This window comes from Chelonoidis abingdonii, chromosome 3 (genome assembly GCF_003597395.2).
Source record: "Chelonoidis abingdonii isolate Lonesome George chromosome 3, CheloAbing_2.0, whole genome shotgun sequence".
NCBI lineage: Eukaryota > Metazoa > Chordata > Testudines > Testudinidae > Chelonoidis > Chelonoidis abingdonii.
The window spans coordinates 163918184-163944753 of NC_133771.1; the positions used below are offsets into that span (position 1 = coordinate 163918184).

The 26570-nt window shown below is 39.6% G+C and overlaps 1 protein-coding gene across 4 annotated transcripts in view; it reads left to right on the forward strand.

Annotated features, from left to right (window-relative positions):
* The window catches only part of CDC42BPA (CDC42 binding protein kinase alpha), a 346923-nt gene that overhangs the window by 280214 nt on the left and 40139 nt on the right, over positions 1-26570 (forward strand). For all 4 annotated transcript variants that reach the window (XM_032798238.2, XM_032798237.2, XM_075064288.1 and 1 more), the window contains exons 18-24: positions 547-652; positions 1319-1467; positions 3594-3685; positions 8038-8114; positions 22338-22457; positions 23204-23284; positions 25746-25851. In XM_032798238.2, coding sequence (XP_032654129.1) covers positions 547-652; positions 1319-1467; positions 3594-3685; positions 8038-8114; positions 22338-22457; positions 23204-23284; positions 25746-25851 — 731 coding nt within the window. The remainder of the gene's footprint in view (positions 1-546; positions 653-1318; positions 1468-3593; positions 3686-8037; positions 8115-22337; positions 22458-23203; positions 23285-25745; positions 25852-26570) is intronic.

The window sequence follows — 26570 nt, forward strand, 5'->3', positions numbered from 1 at the left end:
CTCTTATCTTCAAAGAACAGGAAATTTGGAGACGTTTGTTGACATGATCAGAACCAGAAGGCATGTCTTTATGGAAGGCAAATTCAGGGAATAAGATGCCCTCATCTCACTTAGGCTGTTTATAAACGACTGTAAGAAACATCTATTAAATAGGAACTGGGGGAAGAGTCTGATGTCACTAACTCAGTCCGTTATAACATCTTGGAAGGATTAGAAAGACAATTCTTAAGCCTGACCTTGCTTGGATGCTCTAACTGTTAATTTGTGGTAGCATATTTAATTTTTAACTTGCTGTCTAAGAATAAACTGCTACATTTCATTGTTACAATCTATATTTTGGTCAGATGATGCTGGTCATGACAGATATTTATTATTTGCTTTCTTAAGCTGTGATATTTGGTTTCTTTATCTTCATTTTGTCTTTGTAGCATATACTGTATAATTTAACTGTGCAAGGTCGCAAAAGGTTTAGCCTTTACAATTAGTGAGGTTGCCTTGTTTATTTTAAATGAATAGTTCTTTCATTTTTTGTTTTTTTGCGCTTAGGGTGAGTGATGAAAAGGATGCTAGAGGGTATCTACAAGCCTTGGCCTCTAAAATGACAGAAGAACTAGAGGCTCTGCGGAACTCCAGTTTGGGTGCAAGAGCAACCGTAAGGATCACACTTAATGTACCAAAAAACATTTTGTTAAAAAAATAATAATAATAATAATGACTTTGTGTCAGTACTTGTCAGTTTTGCATTCAATATTAATTTATCTAAAGAGGCTGTCTCATGAGATCTTGCAAGTTTAGGGATTTTTCTTTCCTATTAAGTGACCACCACAATTTAATTGTTGTCAGTTAATAGAATGGCACCTCTTCTATAATGGGATTTATGTGTAATTTTTTTTAGATGGTTACAGACAATCTTGTATTAATGTATTGAAAAGATGTTTGCATAAAACTGCAGAGGTGAAAAAGATCTGCACTGTCACATCATGGAAAGTATTCTCTTTGAAGGAGCCATTTCCTTCTGTGAGTCTTATCATAATTGCAATTCGAATCCCTGCATGTAAATGACTATGGTTCACAAAGTTGTGAGAGTATGAAAGCATGGGGCAGTCATCTTCCTCTTTTAGAAGTTGAGGAGAAAAAAGAGATGATGTATTCGGGGGCTTTCCAAAATCCTGTTTGAACTGATGAGCTCTCACATCAAGAACATACTAGGCTGAGGACAACGACTACTACTACTACTGCTAATAATAATAATAATTAATAAGTAATAATATTGAAATTAATTGCATTCTCTCTGGGTTGTTTGTTTTGTTTTTAATAGGACATGCCCTGGAAGATGCGCCGCTTTGCTAAATTGGATATGTCAGCAAGGCTGGAACTGCAGTCAGCCCTTGATGCAGAAATCCGAGCCAAACAGGCCATTCAAGATGAGTTAAATAAAGTTAAAGCTTCTAGCATCTCTACAGAATGGTGAGATTGAATGGTTCTGATGGAACTTCACTATGATAGCTTGCCAAAGACCTTTGGGGAGAGAACATTTAGTTATAAGTGTTAAATACCTTGTCTGTCAAAATCTGATAATGAATGGTATGTTCGTTTCTTATAGCTGTATCTAAAAACAAGACCGTATTCTTTTGTATTCTGTGAGTAACTGAAAAGGTACTATGAAAAACTGGAGCACTCTCTCTAGACTTTCAGCTGGCACTTTTTCATACATCAAATAATTTCTCCCACAAACATTTTACAACTTTGGGGCTGAGTAACAGGCAATTGTTGTTTGTCTGTCTCAAAACATATATTCCTTTCTACTCCATTGACAGGTTTATTGGATTGAATGAACAAAATCAATTTCTGCATGTTGATTTGTACAGGAATAAAGCCTGCCTATCGAGATTTAAGAATTCTTTTCTTCCCTGCTTCACTGATCCCTGCTTTACTTCAATTTCAAAATTCATTTGATTAAGGGGACTAGCCAAAGCAGAGGATTAGTAATTGGGAATAATGGGGCATTTCACTTGTAGGTCATCAGTTGCAATCCAGCCAAGATTAGAAGTTACCAAATGCTGGTACCATAGAAGGTTTCTTGGCAGCCTGTGAAAATAAATTGGTGGCATGAGTCCAGTTCAAACACTCACATCACAACATCCACTACTGAAATTGGTACTGATTATTTCCTTTGTTGGTAGCCTGAGCAGAGAGGTTAAAGACAGAGCAAGCATGAGGGCTGAACAGCTTTTTTTATCCCTAAAAGTGATCCCTCCAACTCAGGACTGAGCTCATTGTAAGAGAAATGTGCACTGCCACTATCCTTGCTGCCCCTGTTCTGTTGGAAAGTGGCGGACTTCAGTTTCCTGGGCTGTCCTGCTGGAAAAAATGCCCTATAGTGTGTTTTAAAGGTATCATACTGGTAACTTTTAGAAGCCTTTTGAATTCCTTTTCTCTAAACAGGGAGATTAGACGTGCTTGAACCTGTCTGTTGAAGTCTATTTATAAAGCATGTATACCTGTAGTACAGTATCTAGCACCTAAACAGTAGACATAAGACATGGAAAGAACCAATAGTGGTGAATGGAATAAAGATCTGATATGTGAATCACAAAATAAGAGAGAAGTGATGATTTTCTCTCTTAGCTGGATCTATAGGGAGGTTGGAGATGGAAGTCATGTGATTTGTGGCAAAATTTATTTTTAATGTGTGTGATGGGTATGAGTGTATACCTTCAGCTCACTGTACAAGGCATTTAGCCACTCAATTCCCATTAACACTAATGACAGTTAAGGAGTAAAAACGTGTACATCAAGTTGACATTGGACCTCTTCATGTTTTTGATCAACCTGTTCATAGAAGAAAAAAGTCCTTGAATGTTTAGGCAGTGCAATCAAGTGACTAGAATTGGGGAGCAGAGCTTTGGAGTTCCATGCTTGACTCTACCACTGACTCGTGTGATTTAGGATTAATCAGTTTTTCTGAGCCTCAGCTTACCTATCTTAAAAAGCAGCAGCATGAAACCCTTAAGATAGAGGAATAACTAGCATTTGAAAAGTGCTTAGAGCTCGTTGGATGAAAAGTGCTGTAAAATTGTATAGTAATAATATTTATTTGATTGTGAATCAGAGAATTTATAAGGAGAAAACTAAGGTGAGCATTATATTACCAAAATGTTTTTATGGTCTGCTTTGTGAATAACTGAGCAGAAAAAACTTCCAATGTACAGTCTCTGAGCAGCACCAACTTAATGAATTAGCAAATGAAATGATCTGTTTTATGTTTATTTTTAAATGTGGTCTTTTCTTCTCATTCCCAGGGCATGGGTTCACACAGTTGTTCATAAATTAGAGGCGTGGGTCAACCTAAAGGGTAAACAAAGCCAATTATTCACTCCTTTTTCCAAGGTCCCATACTAAACAAGTCATAACAGAATTCTGAACTCAGCCTTTCATTTGATGACATCATGCTTTGTTTGACAACGCAACTTGGCTAGCATTGATTTTAACTAAACAGTAGTCCAAATAACATCCAAAGATGGACCAAAAAAGGGAGAATTTGCAGTGCTGGCTCTCAATAATTGTATTTTTTGTTTCTTTGTTTTTTGAAGTAAACTTCAAGAGTCAGAGAAGAAGAACTTGGAACTGTTGTCAGAAATTGCAAAACTGAAAAAGGAGACAGAAGACCTTAGATCAGAAAAGGGTATGGCAACAGGTGTCAAAATAAATGAGAACATACTGCACAGTAGTGGGTACATCTTATCAGTTAAGAGTGTCATCTTGCGGTGCAAAAGCAAGAACCATGATGCTGAGAGATTCTGACATCTAAAATGTTAATACATCTATTGCATGGGAAAATGTACCCGCAGCAATTATATGCGAATCTGTTATATAATATTCTGGAATTTTCTTGGTGCACTTGAAGCATGACAGTCATTTTGATTTGAACTAAATTATTTTTATTTCTACTTGTATATAGAATTGACCACCATATAACCCTTAGTAGTACAGAATATTCAATACACATTTTTTCTTTGGTAGCTAAGGGTTTTTACACTTCAGTATAGTCAGTCAGTACTCTCCATTTCTGAATTATCTGGCTACATCTACACTACAAGAGGAAACAATAGCAGGGGCATCGATAACATTTAATGGTGGTTTTTCCTGCAGCAGATTACTGCTTACACATTGCAATGCTGCCATGGACAGAATCGATTTACTAGTTTTTGCCTTACTGTGATTGAACCAGTGTTGCTGGGAGCAGATTCTCTTGGGTAATTTCCAAATACAAGCTGGAGCATTGAGACTCTACTCCTGGTGGAATTCTGTGCCAAAAATTAAAAATTCTGCAACAAAAAATTAAACATTCTGGACACTGTATTTTAAAATTCTGCATATTTTATTTGTCAAAATAACACAATATAATCACACCAGTTTCAATTATTTTTAGTCATTTATTTCAAAATACCTGTCAGCAGGTATGTCTGTAACAATACAGATTCCTTACTAGGCATATTAATACAGAACTCTGAGTAATAATTCATTTAAACTACAATACAGAACCGTATTTCCCATGCCCCTCAGAAGCAGAGCAAAGGTCTGGAGGGAGTTGGGTAATGGAGGAGCTGAGGAAGAGGGAAGTAAATTGCTGGGAAGGAGCCAGGTGTGAACTTGGAGGGTTGTTGCGTGTGGGTGGGGAAAGTAAGGAACAGGTTTGGGGTGAGAGAGGGGGCAAGAAGGGATTTTTAGGGAGCTTTCCCCATGCAGATCCTGGCTGACCCCTAGCCTCTCCCATTCAATCAGGCACATCTGCCCCTGTCCCCATCTGTGTCTGTGCCCTCACCCAGCCACTCCCCTGTCCCTATGTAGCTCTGCCTCCCTTCCCCCTGTGTCTTTTCACCTCCCTTCCCCCTGTGACTCTTCACCTCCCATTCAGCCCCTGCCCCAGTCTGCCCTCCCCTACTAGCCCTTAGGAGCCCCTGTCTCCTGACCCAGCCTGACAAGGGCTGGGAAGGCAGCTCTCTCTTCCCTCCTTTGGGGGTGTTGCAACTTTGTTCTATTGCCTTAGCACCCTCTGGTGGGCAAAAGGCAGAACTGCAGCAACATTTTGGCAGAAGCTTTTTTCTGCGTGAAAAATTTGAAATCTGCAGGGCTTTTTAAATATGTGCACACGCAGTAGCGCAGAATTACCCCAGGAATAATTGAGAGATGGAGTTAGGAGAATCAGCTACCTGGTGTAGCTGTAAGATTTGTGTCTTACCATCCAGGCTGAAAGAAACAATTGCAGATTGCACTGTTTCAGGCAGACATGAATTAAAGATCTTATGTCACTTTCTTAGGTGCAGCAACTAGTTGTTAGAATGCAAAACTTTCTCAAAACTCAAAAATTTGTTATGCTTAGATTCAAGCATTTTATAGGGTTTGCAATCTCCAGGCATTCCAAACAGTTGTCGTCTGCAACTCCTTTTCACCTAGTGTAGATAGGCCTCTGAGTGCAGCGTGACAGTTATGACAGCCCAAGAGTACTTCACAATATTCAAAAATGACTGGTGCTGATTAGCTGGTAAGAGAAAATTATTTATAGTACTGATACTTGCCCATCTTGATGCTTCACACTAATATTCAGAATAAATATAATATTGATATTTATGGAGATGCAAAATGGGAATTTGGAGCTAGCTTATTGCTTTTGAAAACTTGTCCTTGTTGATGCTTCTTTTCCATATGTTTATCCTTCCATTTATAGCTTCATGAACAGTACACAAGTACTATGCTCCCAAAAAACTAATTATCAATCTGCTGAACAAGTCTGCCTTGCAGTAATTAGTCATAAACAAGAATTTATAATTAATAGTTTACCAAATCTGGCATATTCCGGTGTTACATTTTTGTGTTAATAGAGATAGAGTTTAATTCTATTTCTGGAAAGATTGTAAAACTTACTTTGAAAACTTCCTGGATTAAAAAAAAATGTCAGAAGTAATTAGTATCCTTTTGCCAGAAGCAAATTCATAACATTGTATGTAGACTGTTTAAATATTTAACTACTGAGAAACACTCCTTAATCCATATTGTTTATTATATTTTAATTTGTCTTGTGTAAGTAGAAGTATGTTGATAACTAAAAGATAAACATTGCAGAGGATTCAAGTGCATTCATTTTATGTGATAGTTGCAGATTAACTCACTGTGCCTGAGTATTGTTTTCCAAGAAGAGGTCATTTAGATTAGCAGATTCATCCTGTGCACTTGATAGGTATATTCTGAAACCTGGAGGGTGAGAAAATAACACAGGGAAAAACTGATTCTATAGAATGACAACTCCTTTGAGAAATACATTCAGTCTGGGTTATGGAGTTTTGATAGAGAAGTAATGTATATTTGATATTTTAGAAGGAAAAGTCCTTCTTACAACATTTAATTTTTAATTGTGAGATAGGCATGGAGGGTACAGGAGGCTATCCTAGTTCAGGGGTTCTCAAACTGGGATCATGAGGTTATTACATGTGGGGGTCATGAGCTGTCAGCCTCCACCCCAAACCCTGCTTTGCATCCAGCGTTTATAATGGTGTTAAATATATAAAAAAGTGTTTTTAATTTATAAGGGGGGATCACACTCAGAAGCTTGCTATTTGAAAGGGATCACCAGTACAAAAGACCTAGTTAGAGAAGAAACTGTAATGTAACAGATCTCTCTCTCTCTCTCTCTCTCTCACACACACACACACACCACACACACACACTACACCACACACAACACACACACACACACACACACACACACACACAGCATTTTAGAAGAGAAGCTCAGATGTAATGACAAATCTTTTGGGGAAACAGCAATTCAGGCATACTCTTTGGTCGGGTTATTTCTGTTAGAGCTTGTTACAAGGACCTGAACAATGTCAAGAAGAAACATCAGACATACCAGGCTTGATTCACCTCTAGGTTGTGCCAGTCCCTGTATCTTCATAGGGAGTAGACTCCTCCTGGTGAAAAGACTGCCAGGAGTAGAACTGCATTTATAAAGCATCTGCAACACCTACACTAGGTGATCCACTGTCCGCAAATACTTAAAAGTGGGTGGTGCTGGCTGGGCGTGGGGTACCGTCAAGGAACCCAGATTAAGTGCTGATTCAGTATATTTCGTTAGCCATCAACACTGGCATATCTCCTTGGAACCTCACCCACAAGCTATCTATGGATTCCCCATCCATGGCCCACAAAGCCACAGGACCTGCTGGTCAAAATCCTCCTGGCCCTGGCTAAAACGGCCATCTATAAAACCAGGGAGAAGAGGTTGTCCGATGGGGTCTCCTGTGATTGTGGGGCCTATTTCTGATCATCCGCTCATGCATCCGGACAGACTTCCTCTGGGAGGCGTCCGCTGGCTCCCTTGACACCTTCGAGGAGCAGTGGGCACTGTCCGGGGTTCTCTGCTTGGTGTCCTCATTGGGTTCCCTTTGTTTGACCCTTTGACCTCACTCCCATCCCTGTTATCTCATTAGTTGTCCCCTGGAATTATTTGGTTTCCAGGCCCTGTGGATCCTCCCCTTAGGCTGGTTCCCAATAGGAACCTCACCCACAAATTTAAGCTGCCTTTTCCTGACAGAATTTCTAGAGAAGGGCAGCAGCACAAAGGCCACCTGCACCCCACAAGGGCGCGCACCTCTTCTGGGATATAGAAATCCTACTGACACAAGGTGTGAAATGAGCCATGTTACATGTATGTATGTGAATCAGTATTAACACATTGTAAAGGGACGCATACACATTAGATATCTGTGCATTACACAGCCTATATACATATGTGCAGTATATCTAATGTATCATCTTGGCATTACACATGTCTGGGGAAATGAACATTTAACCATATGTGTATACTCTCTGCATGTGTGTTAAAAAGGTACCTTCTGTTGTACTGAGTAGCAAACCAGATATGACAGTCCATAATAAATTTTAGATGATCCACCTATAACCAGATTCAGCAAGACAAAGGGCCTCCATGAAACAGTAATTTTTCTGTAGCTTAAAAAACTTGCTGCTGTTTTCTAGGTGTAAAGCACCAAGACTCACAGAATTCTTTCTTGGCATTTTTGAATGCTCCTACCTCTACTCTGGATCAATTTGAAGTAAGTGTGCAGCCATTTGAATGTCTTTGGCAATCATGGAAATGTTTTATTCTTGCTGTCATGCAGGTTGTGTGTATACTTGCTTAGGAGTTAATACTATCTTTTAATCCCATTGTCCTTCTGCATTTTGAACATCATTTTAGGTTACAATAACAATTTATGATAATTGTTTGATTTACTATGCCTTCTTCCTGTTCTTGAATAGTTGTAATCATGGTCCATTCTCTTTAAAGGTCATGTATGGTGAAATGTGAGAGTCCAAAAGAAAGATGAAGTTAAAATGACCTTTCATTGTAAAAAAATACTTAGCTAACACAGATTACATAGCCTCCATTCATTTTTATAGGAATTTGTAAACCAAGGGCTAAATTCTGCCTTTGGATATACTCACTACCATTGAGATCAGTGGTACCATGCATGTGTCCAAGAAAATCAGAGTAAAACTAAAGTAAAACGGTTTAATTCCTTTGCAATTTTTAGATCAAAGTCCTGGTAAACAGAAAAACTGGATGAGAAAACGTAAAATGGAAAGATATATTTCACACCTTCTCTTATTTATCTAAAGTAAACAATGTAAAATTTCTTTAAAATATTAGGGCTTAAATCCTGGCTCTATTTAAGTCAATGACCAAATTCCCACTGACTTCAGTTAGGCCAGGATGCTACCCTTAAGGTCAAATCCTGTTCTAGAATTTGTTCATGGCTCCCACAGATGTCAACAGAAGATTCCCATGATTATCTTTAGTACAGCAGAATTTGACCCCTACAATTTAAGGAAAAAAATAATTATTGTTACAGACAGGTTTGAAAATTTTACTCTCCTCTTTAATGCATATTCACTATTTTCTAAAGTCGTTGCATTCTGATGAATTCTCCACATCTGATGTTCATATAATTTGCTTTTAATGATTTATCAGATGTTGGTTTTAATACAAACATTCTGTCAGAATTTGGAAATGTTTTCATTGAGTGAAGGATAGAAAAAGCATTAGGCTGCTTTTTTTATGGATGGGTTATGGATTAACTGTGTAAGAAACCAAAAGGCAATTAACAAAGACTCCACAGCTTTAACTGATGTAATTGTTACTTGGCATTAAAGTCATTTTACCATTTTTCTTTAATTGTTTTTGCAACACTGTATCATTATTTATTTTTACAGAATAGTTCTCTTCATCCATTTTTTTTTTCTGTTTCTTTACTGCTGTGTTCATTAAATAGGATTCCTTTTCTTCTTCTTCTTCATCCTCATTGTTTGATTTTATGGATGATGTAAGTCTTTGACCTTCAAACCAATAAATCCCTCAATAAAAGAAATTGGTTGATTGATCTGGCAAATTCAAACATAATGCAGTCAATTTAAGAATTGTATGATTTCAAGTGCATCTGAGAGCACAGAATTCTCCTGTACTAATATATCTACATCTTTGAATAGATAGATAGATACTATATAGATACACAGTTTGAAGAAATATATTTCTTTCTTTAATCCAGGTATTATGCTTTGCAAAATGCTTTTGTATTATGAGAAGGTGCTGTGAGTTTTTTGTCAGTTTGTCAGAGGTAATCTACTAAATTGTCACCTATTCTCAGTCCTCTGACAACAGTTCTGAAATCATCTGTGGTATTATATAATTCATTTCATTATGTTGTTGCATATTATACCCATTTTCACTAATTGTTTTCTAGCAGTTTTTAGTCACTTTGCTGAAGATTTTTTTCTCTGTCTGGATGACTTCTGAAGTTTCTTTTTTTACTTTTCTCAAATAAATAATAGATTTTGCATTTTTAGCGAATGGTATTTCTATTAAAACTGGTTGGGTAGGTAATTGTATCAAATTTCACCATAACCAGAACGCGTATAGCAATTTGTTTTTGTTTTCATTTGGAATTTATGTTTTTAATGTAGGAAAACATTGAAATATGTGTACTAGTTGGTGGCAGACTTAGCTAGCAAATCATTTTAAAAGCTGTAAATTGACTGCATTATTTGTTTTCCAGACCCAAGTAGTAGGCTAGTAGATTTAAATACTTAGAAGTGTTGTGTCAAAATAGGCACCTTTTGTCCTCTTTATAGAACTCTAAATTATAACACTGTTTGATATAAGGTTATGGTCTCAGCTGTATTAAAATGCCTTATAATTAATTGTGTTGTAAAAACACCATTATAAAATTGAAAATGGGAGTCCATCAAGAATGTTGAAAGAGAGAGGATGTAGTGTGTAATCCTAACCTTATAATATCCTTTTCACAACAGAAATTCTTAGAAATATTTCTTCTCATGTATGTGGTTTATTCCTGTGGTTGGAGCACGTACTGTATGAGTGCATGTTTGTGGTACCACATTAGAAGTATTAGACCGTAGTCTGTATTATCATTATACAACCAGAAAGATTGCTTTTCTGACATTTTAGAAATATCCTTATGCCTAGAGACACCAAAGCAATCTTTGTCATGATAACTTTTATCCTGACTGTTTGTTTCTATGTTTGGGTTAAAGAAGTATTCTACTTGGTGGGAGAGCATTATGAGAAGGTTGCCCAGCTCAACCTGCTCTTTAATATAGACTCAGTACCATGATATTTTAAAACACACACCACTCCCTCTTCAAAACATTTTAGAAGAGTAATAAAATAAATGTTTGGGAGAGCAGTTAATATGGCCTACCTTTGTAGAGGTGACCTAGACCAATTTAGGAAGGAGATGGAAGAACGAAGATCTGCTGCTGGGCTTGTAAACTTCGCTCTGAAAAGCATCAATAAATAAAAAAATAATAGTTGTTAAAGCAGAGACTGCATATTTTTTCACAAATACTGCAACCAAATCAAATATATCCCCTTATGCAGGTGAAAAGGCATGTTATGCATCTTTCATAAAAAATAATCATTTACAATAGTTCCAGCATAATTCTGGCAAAGTCTTGGGCATGTTATCCATTGGTTCACATCACAGCTGTAACATTATAACAACTCTGTATAATGCCAAGCTGTTGATCTTGTGGCATGTGGAGGGTCAGCTGTCAAATGAGTACAGTTTGTATGTGTTCCACGGTTGGCTAACTTGCCTCAGAGCAGTGGTCTCCAACCTTTTTACTCACAAGATCACTTTTTGACTTTAAGATCAACCCAGGATCTACCCCACTCCTTCCCCGAGGCCCCACCCTGCTCACTCCATTTCTCCCTCTGTCCGTCGCTCATTCTCCCCCGCTTTCGCTCATTTTCACTGGCCTGAGGCAGGGGATTGTGCTGAGGGAGTGGGTGCAGGCTCTGGGCTGGGGCTGAGGGGTTCAGAGTGTGGGAGGGGGCACTGGGCTGAACCTGGGGCAGGGTGTTGGGGTGCAGGAGGGGATGAGGGAGTTTGGGTGCAGGAGGGGGCACTGGGCTGGGTCAGGGGATTGGAGTGTGGGAGGAGTGGAGGAGTGTGGGCTCTGGGAGGGAGTTTGGGTGAAGCAGGAGGTTCCGGGCTGGGACAGGAGGGCTAGGTGCAGGAGGGGGTGCGAGGTTCAGGCTTTAGCCAGGAGGCGCTTACCACAGGCAGCTCCTGGTCAGTGGTGCAATGGGCCTAAGGCAGGCTTCCTGCCTGCCCTGGCCCCACAGAAACAGCTGGAATGACTCTGCAGCCCCGGGAGTGGGGGGCAGGTGGCTCCACACACTGCTGCTGCCTCTGCCCCTCCAGTGCTGACTCCGCAGCTCCCATTGGCTGGGAACTGTGGCCAACGAGAACTGTGGAAGTGGTGCTGGGGGGGCGGGAGCAGCAGCAGCACATGGAGCTGACTGACCATCCCACCACATTCCCAGGGGCCGCAGAGACATGTCAGACGCTTCCAGGAGTGGTGTGGAGCCTGGGGAGGCAGGGAGTGTGCCCCTGTGCCAACAGACTTTTAGTGAACAGAGATCACGATTGACTGGCAGAGGCTCCAGGATAGACCAGTTGATCACGATCTACTGGTTGGTGACCACTGCCTTAGAAGATGATCTTCTTGATTGGTCCACCAAGATTTAACCTTCTCCTAATGCTGATCTTGCAGTTCTTAGCAAGACTCTAGATATCACTGTATATATTGTTAAAGCACTTAACATTTTAATGCTTAACATACAAAACATGAGACATTCATCATTGGGTCTTCAGGGTGAGTTTAGTGGGAGGTTCTCTCATCTCAGTAGGCAAGAGTACAGTTTGGAACAGTGGTTAGGCGGATCAGAGGATAATACAGGTAACATAGAGGTAGACTACCTTCTCACTCTGCAAAGAAGTCACCATCTTTCCAAGTGAGGATAGAAGCCATCACAGACAAGTGAGATATATTTACTTAATTTTACCTGCTATTGTCCTGTATCCCAACTAGTTATTAGCTAGAGCTGGTCAAAAAAAAAATTTAGGGGAACAGTTTTCCATCAAAAAATGCAGTTTTGTCAGAATTTAAATGTTTTGCATGAACACGCAGATTTTGACAACATTTTCAGTGGGGAAAAAGTTGAAATTTTTTTTTTTTTGACTTTCTTGTTTCATTTTGATAATGTTGCAATTTTTCATTTTAACTTTATCATTTCACCTTTTATATTAAAATATTGACTATGTTATATTTATATTTAGTATTTCAATATTATTGTAACTAAACATCTTGATGATTCTAAATAAAAAAATTTCAGAATTTTTATTCTGCAGGAAAGTGTGGTTTTTCATTCTAATTTGGAATGGAAACAGATTTCACCATAGAATGAACATAACATTTTTCAACAATCTCTTTTATTAGCCCCTCTAGTTAATTTTTAATGCATATGATAAACTACTAGATTGCTGCTGAAGTTGAACATTCCAGTTATGCCCAGATAGAACCAACCTATTGTGCTGCTGAATGTAGCAGGTACCTCTTCATATTCCATTGCCTACAGTGAGTGAATAATGAATGAGGATAGCATAGAGGTTTGCTGTGGGAAGAGACCAACAACAAAAGGGTCATACATTAACTGTTTTAATGTTGTTAATATATATTTGGAGGGAGACATTTGAATTTACACAAGGTAAATATGCTATTTTTCATTTAATTGATCATGATCTAATTTATCATGTAACACTCAAGACATTATCTCTGAATTACAAAGATTAAACAAAAAATATAAAAGTATCTATATATTATTCATAGGTAGCTTGGTTCCATGCTCTAAGCCTATTAAACAAGTTTTATCTCAGTATATCAATCAGAACTTTAAAAAGTAAAACAGCAATCTTAAAAAACACCACTATCAGCCTAGACATGGCCTCCATCCCCCATTCAGTCTCCCTGATTGACAATAATAGCCTGGAAGAACAATGGCAGGATTTTGTAGCATGACTTGAAGGGAATCAAATTGAGACCTTGTCAAACCAAGAAGGAGTGTGAGTTCCAAAACCAAAGGCCTTTAATCTGCCACCACCACGCCCTACCCAATCAAGGCTCCTAGCTAGAGTTCCTGAGGAGATTGCAGTTGCTGCAATATCTCATGAAGTGTTCTCTTGAGTAGGACCAGCAGTGGATATTGCTAATGGCCTGTATCATCTCCTCCCTATACATGCAGTAACCCCAGGCTCCCCCTAAAATGCTAGTAATAGTTTAGAGACCAAGATACTGAGTTAAATTTTACTCCCATTTTATACCCTTTGCAAGCCCACTGAAGACCACGTAATTTCATGGGTGTAAATCACTTCAGAATTTGACTCACTAAATATATACTTTAAAATTATCTGTTTACATACAAGGGCAGAGCTCTGCTTGAATCTCTGCCATCCAAATAATTGAACTGTTTATAGCAAACTATGAATGATTGTAGTTTATTCTAATTGTATCAACTAGGAAGATTATAATTTCCCCAGTTCTGTTGGAGAAAAATAAAAATAGATGTCTGTGCTCCAGCTGCCTATGACTGGAGCCTGCAGATGCTTCAGAAGGAAAAGAAACATCTCACTGTGCTGATGATTCACTATGCCCCTCTCCATATCAAATAGCAACTTGGGTTATATTTTAAGGGTAATGATTGTGATCATTTTTATATTTCATATTAAGTGGAACCTACTGTGGCCCTAGCAAGCATTTGCTCTACTTATTGGAACAGATATTTTTTTCATTCTTAAAAAATAATTGTAAATGAAACGTGTGTCTCCTGAGTAACTGAAGCTGGTGTTTCAGGTCCTATCCTATCAATCCTTGCCTAAAATTCCCTTTGGCTTCAGTTGGACTGCCACACACGGAACATTGAATAAGGCCCTCATAAGCCTCCACTGTATGAACTGGATCCACAACTTTCATAGTTAATTAATAGCTGTTTGCCCCATTCTGTAGTGAGAACCCTGGCTGCACCCACACATTGATAATTCCTTAGGTTTTGAAGAATTATGGTTCTTAATGGTATTTTAAACTGAACACACTGGGCTTTCAAGAGAAGAAATTATCCATCTTGTATTGATCATAAAGGTGTTTATTGTGGAAGTCATCCATATGTGATCTAATGTAGTGTACACTGTAGAGCATTATTGTCTGCTGTAAAGGTACAGGATTTGAAATAACTTTCTTTCCTATGTTTTTTCCTCGTGTTGTTCCCCCTTATGAGTAACATCCCCAAAATATGTATAAAATATTTGTCTTAGAAATATTTATTTTTAAAATGTATTTGTACATGTCTACAGTTTGTCTATTAACATAGTGACAAATTCTGAGCTAGTGTGTGTGCCCTTGTTTTAAGTTTTGTAACGCATTTTCCTCCTTTCTTTGTTGAAGCGCTCTCCTTCCTGTATTCCAGCTAACAAAGGCAGACGTGTAAGATGCTGTCTTACTCTGTGTGGCCCTTTATTTTTGCCTGTGTTGTTCATGCCTTTGTTTAATGTAGACTGTCCTACGTTGACTGTTTATGGCTTGTGTATTTATCTTACTGCATGTCTTGTGCTGCTGTTACCGCTGCTGCTGCTGCTGCTGTGCTATTTGTTGTTTTAAAGCTATGAGTTCAAAGCTTTAGGAATGTTTTTTTTGGTAATATTTCTGTGACCAGAATACCACAGTAACTGAAGGTGGTGCTTTGGGTTTTATTCTTTTTTGATACAAAAGGGAAAGTCACTAAAGCTCATCGTGAAAACTGATCAGATAGCAACACAGGTGGATGAGCAGGATTCAAATGAGAGCCTCTTTCCTTTCATTGCATTCTGAAAGCGCTTGGGAGGTATTTTACAGGAATTTCTCATAGAAAGTAGAAGTTTGGCAGTCAGGGTGACATATATTTTGGAACTATCATGGCCCAGAGATGTTTTCTTAAAAAAAAAATAGAATTCTAAGCAGGTAATTTAAGTAAATTGTAGTAACTAGTAGAAGCAGAAACTCATATCCATGATAATATATGATGGTAAATATCTTCAATCTCGGAGGTGCATCTGAAGCAGAGGTGGGCAAACTATGGCTTGCGGGACCCTTCTGACCGGCCCCTGAGCTCCTACCCCAGGAGGCTAGCCCACGGCCCCTCCCCTGTTGTTCCCCTCCCCCGCAGCCTCAGCTTGCTCCGTCGCCAGTGCAATGCTCTGGGCGGCGGGACTGCGAGCTCCTGGGACAGTGCTGCTGCAGAGCTGGGGCCTGACCCGGTGCTCTGTGCTGCATGGTGGCATAGATGGCTCCAGCCAGGCAGCACAGCTGCCTGTCCTGGTACTCCGGGAGGTGTTGCTATAGTGCTGCCAGCCACCGGTGATCCAGGCAGCACGGTAAGGGGGCAGAGGGGGTTGGATAGAGGGCAGGGGAGTTTGAGGTGGTGGTCACGGGTGTGGGGATGTGGATAGGGGTTGGGACAATCAGGGCGGGGAACAGGGTGGGTTGAATGGGGCACAGGTCCCCAGGGACCAGTCAGGAATGAGAGGAGGGGTTCGATGGGTCGGCAGGGGGCAATCAGGTCAGGGGTTTCAGAGGTGGTTAGGGAGAAGGGATGGCTGGATGGGGCAGGGGTCTCAGGGAGGGGGGAAGCAATCAGGAAAGAGAGGAGGGGTTGGATGGGGTGGCAGGGGACAGGGGTTCTGGGAGTTGGATGGGGCAGGAGTCCCAGTGGGGCCGTCAGGGGGCAAGAAGTAGGAGGGGTCGGATAGGGGATGGGGCCAGGCCACAGCTGGCTCTTTGGGGAGGCACAGCTTCTGCTAACCAGCCTTCCATACAATTTTGGAAACCTGATGCGGCCCTCAGGCCAAAAAGTTTGCCCGCCCCTGATCTAAAGCCTTTGGTGGGATTTATAAAAATTTCTGAAAATGTATATAACGCACAAGATTGTATCATATCAAAGTATTGTCAGAATGTGTTTGGGATAGGTGCATTACCTTACAAAGAGAAATATGTCTGTCCTGAACTGTCACCACTTTGTGATTATATATGACATAGAGTATTGGAAAAACCACCTGTATTAATATTCAATGATTAGGCTAATGATTTTTATCTCTTTGATAATAATAATAAATTTATTAATAATATGTTAGCTGCAGTTAAAAACACAGAATATTGTATTTTACAATGTACAATACCATTTACAGTGTACAATATCTACTATTTAAGCACTATGGCTCTGATTCAGAAGTCCATCTCAGTTCAGCATATACTTAAGTGCTTTGTTGGATATGGATGGATTTAAATACATACTTATATACTTTGCAGAATTGGGGCCTGTGGGCTCAGTCCTGCAACCCTTAAACGTGTGTAATCCTGTGGAAGTCATCAAAACTGCTTGCATGATTAAGGGCTGTGCAGTTGGGTGATACAACACATGCTTTAGATAATCTAATAGTTAGTTAATAGAGCTTATGGGCTAATTTGAAAATTTTAATGTGGCCAGTTTAGGGCCTACACATTACTAAGAGCTTGTCTACACAATGTGGCAATATGCACTATGAGTGCGTGAATTTTATATTGCAGTAACTGGCCCATGTGGACCCTTCTGGTGTGCACTAAAAGTTCCCTAGTGTATTTTAACTTAGTACTATTTCAGTACAGGAGGAAAACTTTAGTTTGTACCCGCAGGTTCTATGCAGGCCAGGTAGTACACAATACATTGTTGTACTGTAGAATATACCCTCCTGCTGTGCGCGTTGCCGCATCAGATAGACAAGCCCTAAATCCACTTTGTTTGGAACTAAACGTTGGAAGTATTGCAGCATCCAACAAACTAAGGCCCTGCGTCTACACTGTTAAAGTGACTTTCCATAGTGCTGGATCAGGCCCTAAGTTAATTTTTCAGTTTAATAAGTGCAGTAATAAACATTTCTTTTAACACAGTAGATAACTTCCTAAATGCAAAATTATGTAGATCTTTCCAGAAAAGTTTCATAATTTCTATTACATTGGTGGCAAATGGTTTATCTTTTAAGGATGTACCTTGAAGATGTTCTCCTGTATGCACATATTAGGTTGCAAGGTAACCTTATCTCTCCAGCAGATATTCCTTTTTTTCTGAATATTTTGAAATATTTATGAAATTCCAGATTAGATCTCTAAATTTAACTACAAGAAGGATGGCATTTCTGTCTCTTGCTATAGAAGTTTCTCCTACAATTTATTGTTGGGGTTGGGTTTTTTTGTTCATTTGTTTTTGTTTTTAAATGTCAGTGGTAGGGATTTTGAGTGAGACCCAAGCAATTTCATATTTGGATTTTGCAAAATAATTTAAAATGCCTGTAGCACCATTGTCATATAGTTGGGGATATTATTACTTAAAGGCATCATTAGTTTCTGACATTAGTGAAGATTTGGAGTTATAATTTGCACCTGGTAAATCTGAGCACAAAAAAGTTTGCTTACCGCTAATTATTGCCATAATGCTTGAAACATATTTTCTACATCTAGCGAACAGGTATATTGGTAAGTAGGAATTTTTACTTTTCAGTATGGAAAGAGAATGCATGCATCATAACTGGTAGAAATCTTTATCCATCTTGACTTTTTTTTAAGATGAAGAACATTCCCTACCAATAGTTCTCTAAAACAGTTTGAAGCCTTTGTAAAAATTACAAACTAGAACAGTTCCTCATACTAGTTTTTAAAAAATTCTACGATTACACCTGTTCACTACTGTGAATATATTTTTAGATGGAAAGGACCATTTATGCATGTTCAAGAAGGGCAGCTTGGAAATGTAACATGTTTCATGAAGGGTTATATAGTTTATGGTACTCCATCAATAACAATGCAGAAAAGCCATCACTGGGGTGTTTATAGTTTCCATATTGTTGCTGGGCAGTTATTTTTTTTGATTACCAGGGTGGCCATTCCCAGCTGACCTAGAAAGGCATTATTTGGTGGAAAGATGGGAAAATTGTGATGTTTGATAACATTTCTGTAGAAAAGACAGTGTTCAACAATCTAGCCTATTGCAAACATCCGTGGTCTCCTCATTATTTTTAGTAGTTTAGTTGCTAACAGAGAGAAAAGCAGCTACTTAGTCAGTCTACTTTTTAAAAATATATTTATACAGAAAAGTTCAACTCAGTGGACACATCTTGTTCTTCGAGTGGCTCTGCATATTCCCACTAAAGTGTACTGCACAACCTTGTGCTGCCTTGAGGTAGAACCATTTTCTAGTAGTGTCAGCCAGAAAGCTCTCGCACCTCCCCTCCCCTCAGCATCATGCCCACTGAGGGCAAAGCTGTATAGCGGGTGGGCCACCCTCGTCACCTCAGTTCCTTCCAACTGCATACCACCAACAGATGTGACCTGCTCTGGTTTCTTCAGAGCCAGAGCGTCTTTCTACTTAGATAGATAGTGTTATCTATTAGTTTAGTCAGTTAGTGATTCTTTTTCAGTTCTCTGTTATGGCAGAACTTAAGAAGCAGAAAAAGACAGGTTATAAAAGGTGCCTTTCCTGTTCAGCTGTCTTCCGAGCACCCGATAACCACGCTTTGTGCTTCAGGTGCCTGGGACAAGAATATTCACCTTCTGATTGTTCGATCTGAAGGCCTTTTCCCTCAGAGCCCAACAGGATAGGGAGACTCACTTGCAGCTCCTTCTCCTGGAGGAAGCCCCCAAGGCCAGACCCTGTAGTTCCAAGTAACCCTCCAGTCAAGAGTCAAAAAGGCCAGTCTTAGCCCCTGTTGCTCCCACCAGCAAAGAACTGAAGTGTTCCAAGAAGTCGCATCCCTGACTGGGATCAGATCCAATTCCTGAGGCCCCCTCAGTAAAGTCTCTGAGACTGCACAGGGCCAAATCAAGGAGAATATGGTTAGATACCACTACCCTGGTTCCAGAAGAGAGACCGAGAGATAGTTGTCTCTAACATCTGACAGTCGAGGGCACTGATCTGGTCAGGAGAAAACTGCACATCAATGTATTGGAATTAAGAGCTGTTCCTCTGGCTCTCACATCATGCCTCCATCACCTGCAGAAGAGGGTTGTGTAAGTGGTTAGAGGCAATGCATCAGCAATGAATTATGTCATCAAGCCGGCGGGTGCTCATTCTGATTTTCTGTGTTCAAAGATAAGTCTATGAAATTTGTGTATTTGTCACAACATTTATCCTGTGGCTCTGCATCCAGCAGGGGAAAATAATATACTTGTGGATCATCTCAGCAGAGACAACTCCCAGGTGCACAAATGGTCCCTAAAGGATCAATTGGTTGAGACTATTTTCCAGCTGTGGTCGACCAGACATAGACCTGTTTGCAACCAGACAACAAAACATGTCACCTCTTCTGTTCCAGAGCATGCTGGGACAGTCAGTTTTTGTCAGATGCCTTCCTTCTACACTGGGGAAGGTCCACTTCCCCCAACCCCTTCACAAACCTTCCATTGACCCAGAAGGTAGTAAGGATAGTATGACAGCACAGGGCAGAGATGATACTGATTGGCCGGCTAGGGCATGTCATCAGTGGTTGACTGATCACAACTGTGTGGCTGAGTTTTCATCTTCTCCTATCCCCAAAAGTCTTATCCCAGCAGGACATAGGATCTTTCATCCAGAGCCAGTCTCTTCACCAGTGAAGCAGTGTGAGTGATCTGACTTCAACTCCGTCTGCTCTTGAGCACTTGTGCTCTCCACCTGTACAGGACATACTAGTTAACTCTGGAAAACAATCTGCGAGAAAGTGTTACCAACTAAAGTGGTCCAGATTTCAGGCGTGGATGAAGGGAGATTCTGACTCCTATATTGGCTTTGTGTTCTGGAATACTTAATATACAGTACTTAAAGAACAGCTTTTATTATAGCTATCATGTCAGTCAGGAGAGTATGTGAATTGAATGCTCTTATGACTGATGCACCCTTCACTTGTTTCCTTAAGGAAAGGGTTGTTCTCAGATCTGATCCTAGATTTTTACATATGGTGGTGTCTGATTTTCACATCAGTCAGACAATGCCAGTTTTTTCCCTTAAGCTGCACACTAATAAAGGAGAATCTGTCATATGTGCTTTGGATGCCAGAAAGGCTCTCACCTATTACCTGGAGAGGACTAAAAGTTTTCATAAATCTTTCAGATTGTTTGTGCCTTATGCCAAAAGCCACATGAGACATATGGTTTCTTCCCCGACTGTTTCTCGGTAGATTAAACAATACACCGCTGAATGCTATACAGAAGCAAAAGTCCCTGTACCAGCTGCAATTCAGGTACATTCCTCTAGAGCTGTGGCTACGTCCTTCACCTGTCTTAGGCAGGGGCCAGTTGTTAAAATCTGCAAAGCTGCAACCTGGGATTTTGGTGCATACTTTCACCAAGCACAATGCTTTGGACTTGGTTTCTTGGACCGACATAGGATTTGGCAAGACGGTGCTTCAGTCTCTATTCAAGTAGGCCTCTGTTCCTGCCTGCAGGTTTGTTTCAGCACTGCTTATTAGTCTGTCCCATAAGTGAGAATATGCAGAGCCACTTGAAGAAGAAATGAAGGTTACTTACCAATAATCAGAGTTCTTTGAAATGGCTCTGCATATTTACACTTGCTTCCTGCCTCCCCCTCTTTGTCAGAGTCCTTGTTTTCTGGGTCTCTGTCTTTGCAGTGGAAGAAACTGAGGTGGGGAGGGCATTCAACCCCTGACCCTTAGTGGCACAAGAGCGCTCTAGCTGACACTGCTGGAAGACGGTTCTACTGCAAGGACCTCAAGGTGGTGCAATACCCGTAAGTGTGACTATGCAGCACCATCTCGACTAACTCTGGGTACAGCTCAGTAACCTTTGTTTTTCAGTGAGGACTTACTTCTGTCCAGGATTTTCAGGTAAATTGACTAAGGTCCAATAGTACACAATAGAGGGATATAGTCTTGCCTCTGTGCCCTGTGGCAGTAGAATCATCTCCTTAGAAAACCTTGGTAGCTCAGTTAGGATTGAGTATCGGTAGCTCATACAATATTAAGGATAAAAAAGCCCCCCTGCAGTAGCTGCATCTGTACTCAGGATGGCTTCACTTTCCTGCAGTTCAAATGATACACACCTACGTCCTCAAAAAACAGCCATTTCTGTAGAAACAGTGGTTTCCTTAGCAAAGGAAATTTGTAGTTTGCTCTGTCTTTTTCCTCTGATTGTTAAACATAGTATTTAGCAATTTTGTAGTAAGTTGCTAAATTTACTTGGCAAGGGATTTTTTTCATATAATTTAGAAGTGTTTGCAGTAACAGATAAAATTGTTGTATTGTTTTTCAAAATACTATGAGTAATGAGAACTTGAAGAATCATCAAAAGGGAAATATTCTAGTATGTACTTTATTGCAAACTTTTCATCCATCTTTGTCTAAAACATGTTTCTTTAGAAAAGTTGCTTTTTCCTTTTCAGCTGATTTTCCATTTTTAAACATTCAGCTCTTTTTTCCATTTAGAGCCCCTGTCCTGCACTCGGATTCCCTGTATCTTTGCAGCATCCCACTGCTGTTAATGGAATTTTAAATATATAGAGCCCATACGAGCAAATCCCAGTACAGGAGTGGGACCAAAAAGAGTAGTGTTTGAAAATATCCTAATTTGGCCTTTGAAAGGGCTGCATAGTCAGCCTCATCAAGAACTCATTAAGGTCCTGAACTTGCAAATGCTTAGGTACATGCTTATCTTTAAGTATGTGAATAGTGCAGCTGAAGTCTGCAAATACTCACATACAAGGACATTTAATTCTTTGAGTTATATATCCCTTACAAAAATGTTTAACTTTGTAATTGTATTGTTCTCTCATAGGAACTCTGCTGTTTCCATATTTTAGTTTGAGAAGAACAGTGAATTATTAAAAGTGATTTTTTAAATTGTTTTTCCCTGTCATGTTTCCATAGATTGATTCAGTTGAGAACTTTACATTGTCTAATACTCCTTCACGGGATGAAGATATCAAGTCTCACCTCCATTCAAGATCTAGGTCTCCTTCCACAGCTAGTGACATTGAACCAGTTGAGGTAATCTCAGTGCTGATGCTCTGACATTTTACTTACGACCTAATAGTTTGTTCTGTACAGAAATGACTGCTGCAGACAGAGTTTGTCCTTCTGTTTAGGCTGAAATTCAGTCACATGCAGAGGCCCCATGCAAGGACTACACACCATTTTAAGCCTTTAAACATGAGTTCTCTGCACCGCAGGGAATTTCCACTTTAGAGCAAGATAAATTTCACCCAGAATACATCTGATTGGGGAGCATACAGGGAATGAATTAAGTGCACACTGTCTCTTTTAATAACTTCTCTTTAGTCATGGTATATATTTAAAAGGTCTGTGCTAAAAATTACATTATACTTTAGTCTTGTTTAATGACTCATTCTGAATCACTTTCACAACCATATTAGGGCAAAGTATTAAATAACTATAATAATGTGGCCTGTATCTCCTTGTTAGAATGTAGATTTTTGAAGAGGAGAAATTTAAAGTTGGAAATTAGGACTGATTCTTTCAGTACAGACCAGGCAGTTTTAAACCACACTAAATGAACAAGTCTTTTCTTTATTAACGTAGCAGACCATTTTCTTGACATTTTCTGCTGTGAGTCTTAAGATTTTATTTTTGCTGGTTTTTTTCCTATATTAGTCTGTGTCCCCCATTTTGGTTGCTTTTCTGTTGGTTTTTTTGGCCTTTCTGTTTTAGTCAAGCATCTTTTGATAATGTGCCTTTGATGACTCTCACTACCTTTGTGGGGTTGTTGTGTTCAGGTTACAGATCATCTTCCACGCTCGATTCATACACCAGCCATGAGGACAGCATATATTGGATCAGGACTCTCTGCACCAAAGGTACTCAGTCACATCTTCAAAAATTCTGTATAGAAGGGGAAAATATTTCATTCCTAAACAGTGGCTTCAGGAAACCTGTTTATCAGAATTTTTTTCTTAGAGTTGTCTAGGTGGTTTGTGTTAAATTAAACTCCTTGCTGTTTGGGAGACTCAAGGCCCCAATCCCTGGACAACAAGATGCGAAAGATTGGAGTTGATTGCCCAATGCAAGAGTACATGGAGTTGATCGTTTGCTCTGCATATCTGGTCACAGCAAAAGTGCCAACTTGGGCCATTTAAAAAGAAGAGAGGGAGATTATGGAGCTAGAAGATAATGGAGGAAAATAAATGCCAGAGAGAATTGAGGGGAAGATTCTCCCTTACTGTGTCTTTGGCACTCAGCATGAGAAGCTTTCAGCTTCTGCTGGAAGTGACTGAGAGATGAAGATTTGGGGATAAAATTCACTACTGGTAAGGAATGATAGTGCAAGAAGCTCCCTACCACTTAACCACTGCATAGGGACTGTGCCGGGGGGTTGCTGACTGAACAGCTGTGCTGGGGTGCTTGGATACCCCCTGCATGCTACGAAACTGACTTCACTGACCAATGTAGGCCCAACATAGAAGCTCCTTATTTGAGCAAGCTGAGAGCAGAGGAGATACGGATTTGACTATGCAGATCCAGGAATCTCAGTATCTTTTGTGACCAGCACATGGTGGCACAGTCAGTCCCCACTCTGACTCTGATTGAGAGAATGAATTCCAGTTCTCCAACTTTCCTGTGCTCCACTTGCACAGATACTCTATATTTGGACATTATGCCAGCCAGTGGAATTAATTTCACCCTTAGCTGAATAGTTTCATGTAGTCAAGCAAGGATAGAAGAGTTTCTGTGGACAGTTTTGAAACGAAAGACTCACGGTAAAATTTTCAAAAGTGGCTGAATGACTTAGGGTCCTAAGTCCCATTTGAAAATATTACCCTATCTCTGTTAGCTGTATTTCTGAAATGGTTGATAGAAGTTTACTCATATGAAAATATGAGAGAAAAGAAATGCATGTTTCCTCCAGTGGCTATGTCAGCGTTTTATACACAGATGGGAAACAGACGTAACCACAATATAGCAACAAGATTTACCACAAAGCTCCTGCTAGGTAGGAGACTGTTACTTCATTCCTGCATTCAAGTGCCAGTTTTTAGTTTCTTAACAAAAACTTTTTGAACCTGTGAAATCTTGTGAAACAAGCTTTTATTCCTGGAAAATTAGCCTGTTTTTGTGAGCAGTTCATCATTGCACTAAATAATAAATGGTCTTCTGTCCTTGGAGCTGCCTAAAGGGTCATCTTACATTAGACTCAGCCACAAGCTTTCTAAAATGGGACTTATTTTCTCATCAGTTTCAGTATGTAGTCAGAAAACTCTCTGCATATGAACCAAACAGGCTGTGTCATAAAGATGGATGCAGTCAGAGTCTTTAATTGGTAAATATCTGAAACAGCTCGCTAAACTATAATATTCCTAGCCATCAAAAAATATTTAACAACGGTCCCTCTCTCTCAAATCCTAGACATTACACAGATGGATGGTGATATTTTGCATTTGGGAAATGTACAGTAGGAAAACATTCTGTTCCCTTTCCCATCACAATCTACTCCTCCAGAGGAGACTCTCTTCCTGGGCAGAGTGGGAATAATGTATCTAAAGGAAATATGTGAGGCAGCTTCCTGGGCATCATGGAGAACCTTTTTATGAATCAAAACAGACTCATCACACAGACACAGTCATTTGTCTCTGCTATCTTTGTGGCAGCATGTTCACCCTGAGGAGGAAAGGAATATATACATTGGTTCAGACAGTGCATGTTCTCAGGAGTCCCAGAGAAGGGAACTCCCTTCAAAATCAGCCTTATGTTGTCTCTTACCTTAAATATTTTACCATTGATGTTATGAAACCACCCAGGCCTAGCACTGTAAAACTGAACTATATCACCCATTCCAGTATTTAAGTCAGAATTTGAAACTATAGTGACTCACCCGCATATCACTTTCCTCTTCCAGCTCGGGCCCACTACCCTTAACATAAAACTTCTATGACCAGCATTTCCAAAAAAAAAGTTTGCCTGAAACTTCTGCAGGATACTATTGCAACAGGGGACAATTTATAGACTACTGACCTTGACAGCCTTCCTTTCAACAGTGGCTGCAAACTCATATGCTGGGACATGGTCCAAGTTTCAATAGTTAGTTTACAGAGGGTGATAGCAGCAGTCCATAAAAATTGAGCTGTTTTAAGACCCGATAAGGGCTGCAAGGTAAATTTTCAGCTCAGGAGTCATGTACACAGCTCTTGTTTTTAATAAACATAACCTGAGCTTTTAAGACCACATGTATGCTCTTTTATCTAGGGTATGTCTGTGAAAAAATAATTGTTCTTTGTGAAAAATGTTACCAGAAATTAACATGTGTATCTATTTGTTTCACAGCCTAAGGCCCACCAGTTTGTAGTGAAATCTTTTAATACCCCTACAAAATGCAATCAGTGCACATCTCTGATGGTTGGTTTAACAAGACAGGGCTGCACTTGTGAAGGTGAGTGTGACAAGCGTAAATGGGAACTGAAGTGCCTAGAGTCTTTATGCAAACTACACAAGCAGTGTTATTATGTTGAAATAATACTGACTGGGCTCCAATAAAATTGGAGTTCTCAAACTGGGCATCATGACCCCTCAGTGGGTTGCAAGATGGTTACATGGGAGTCGCGAGCGGTCAGCTTCATTGGGCTGACAGCCCTGGGCCTCCATTAAATTATCCCCCCTCCCCTGTTTTTAATTTATAAAGAGGTCTCACTCAGAGGCTTGCTGTAAGAAACGGGTCACCAATACAAAAAGTTTGAAAACCACTGAAAATACTCTGAATATCATGAAAACTGAGGCATAAAACGTGTACACAGTATAATATATGATTGATTATTAGTTTCTATGGACAGATAAGATAATAAAAGCATTCCTTTTCCCAGAAAAAGGTTTATTCCAACAAGCTAGTTCAGAGGTGATTTAGTAAAGTAATAGTATAAAGATTGCAAAGTCATCAAAAGAAGGGACTTTGATTATTTCTTTGTCTGTATAGCACCAAGCACAGAATTAGTACATTAATAATAATAATAATAATGGCTACCTAGATTCTGTAAACATCTTATGCTAATGTGCATTTTGACTTGTGGATCAGTGTAGGTTTATCCTTTGTTGCTTCCATTTTTTTCTTTATAAGAATTTCAGTTTTAAAATGTTTTTTAAATAATATTTGATTTG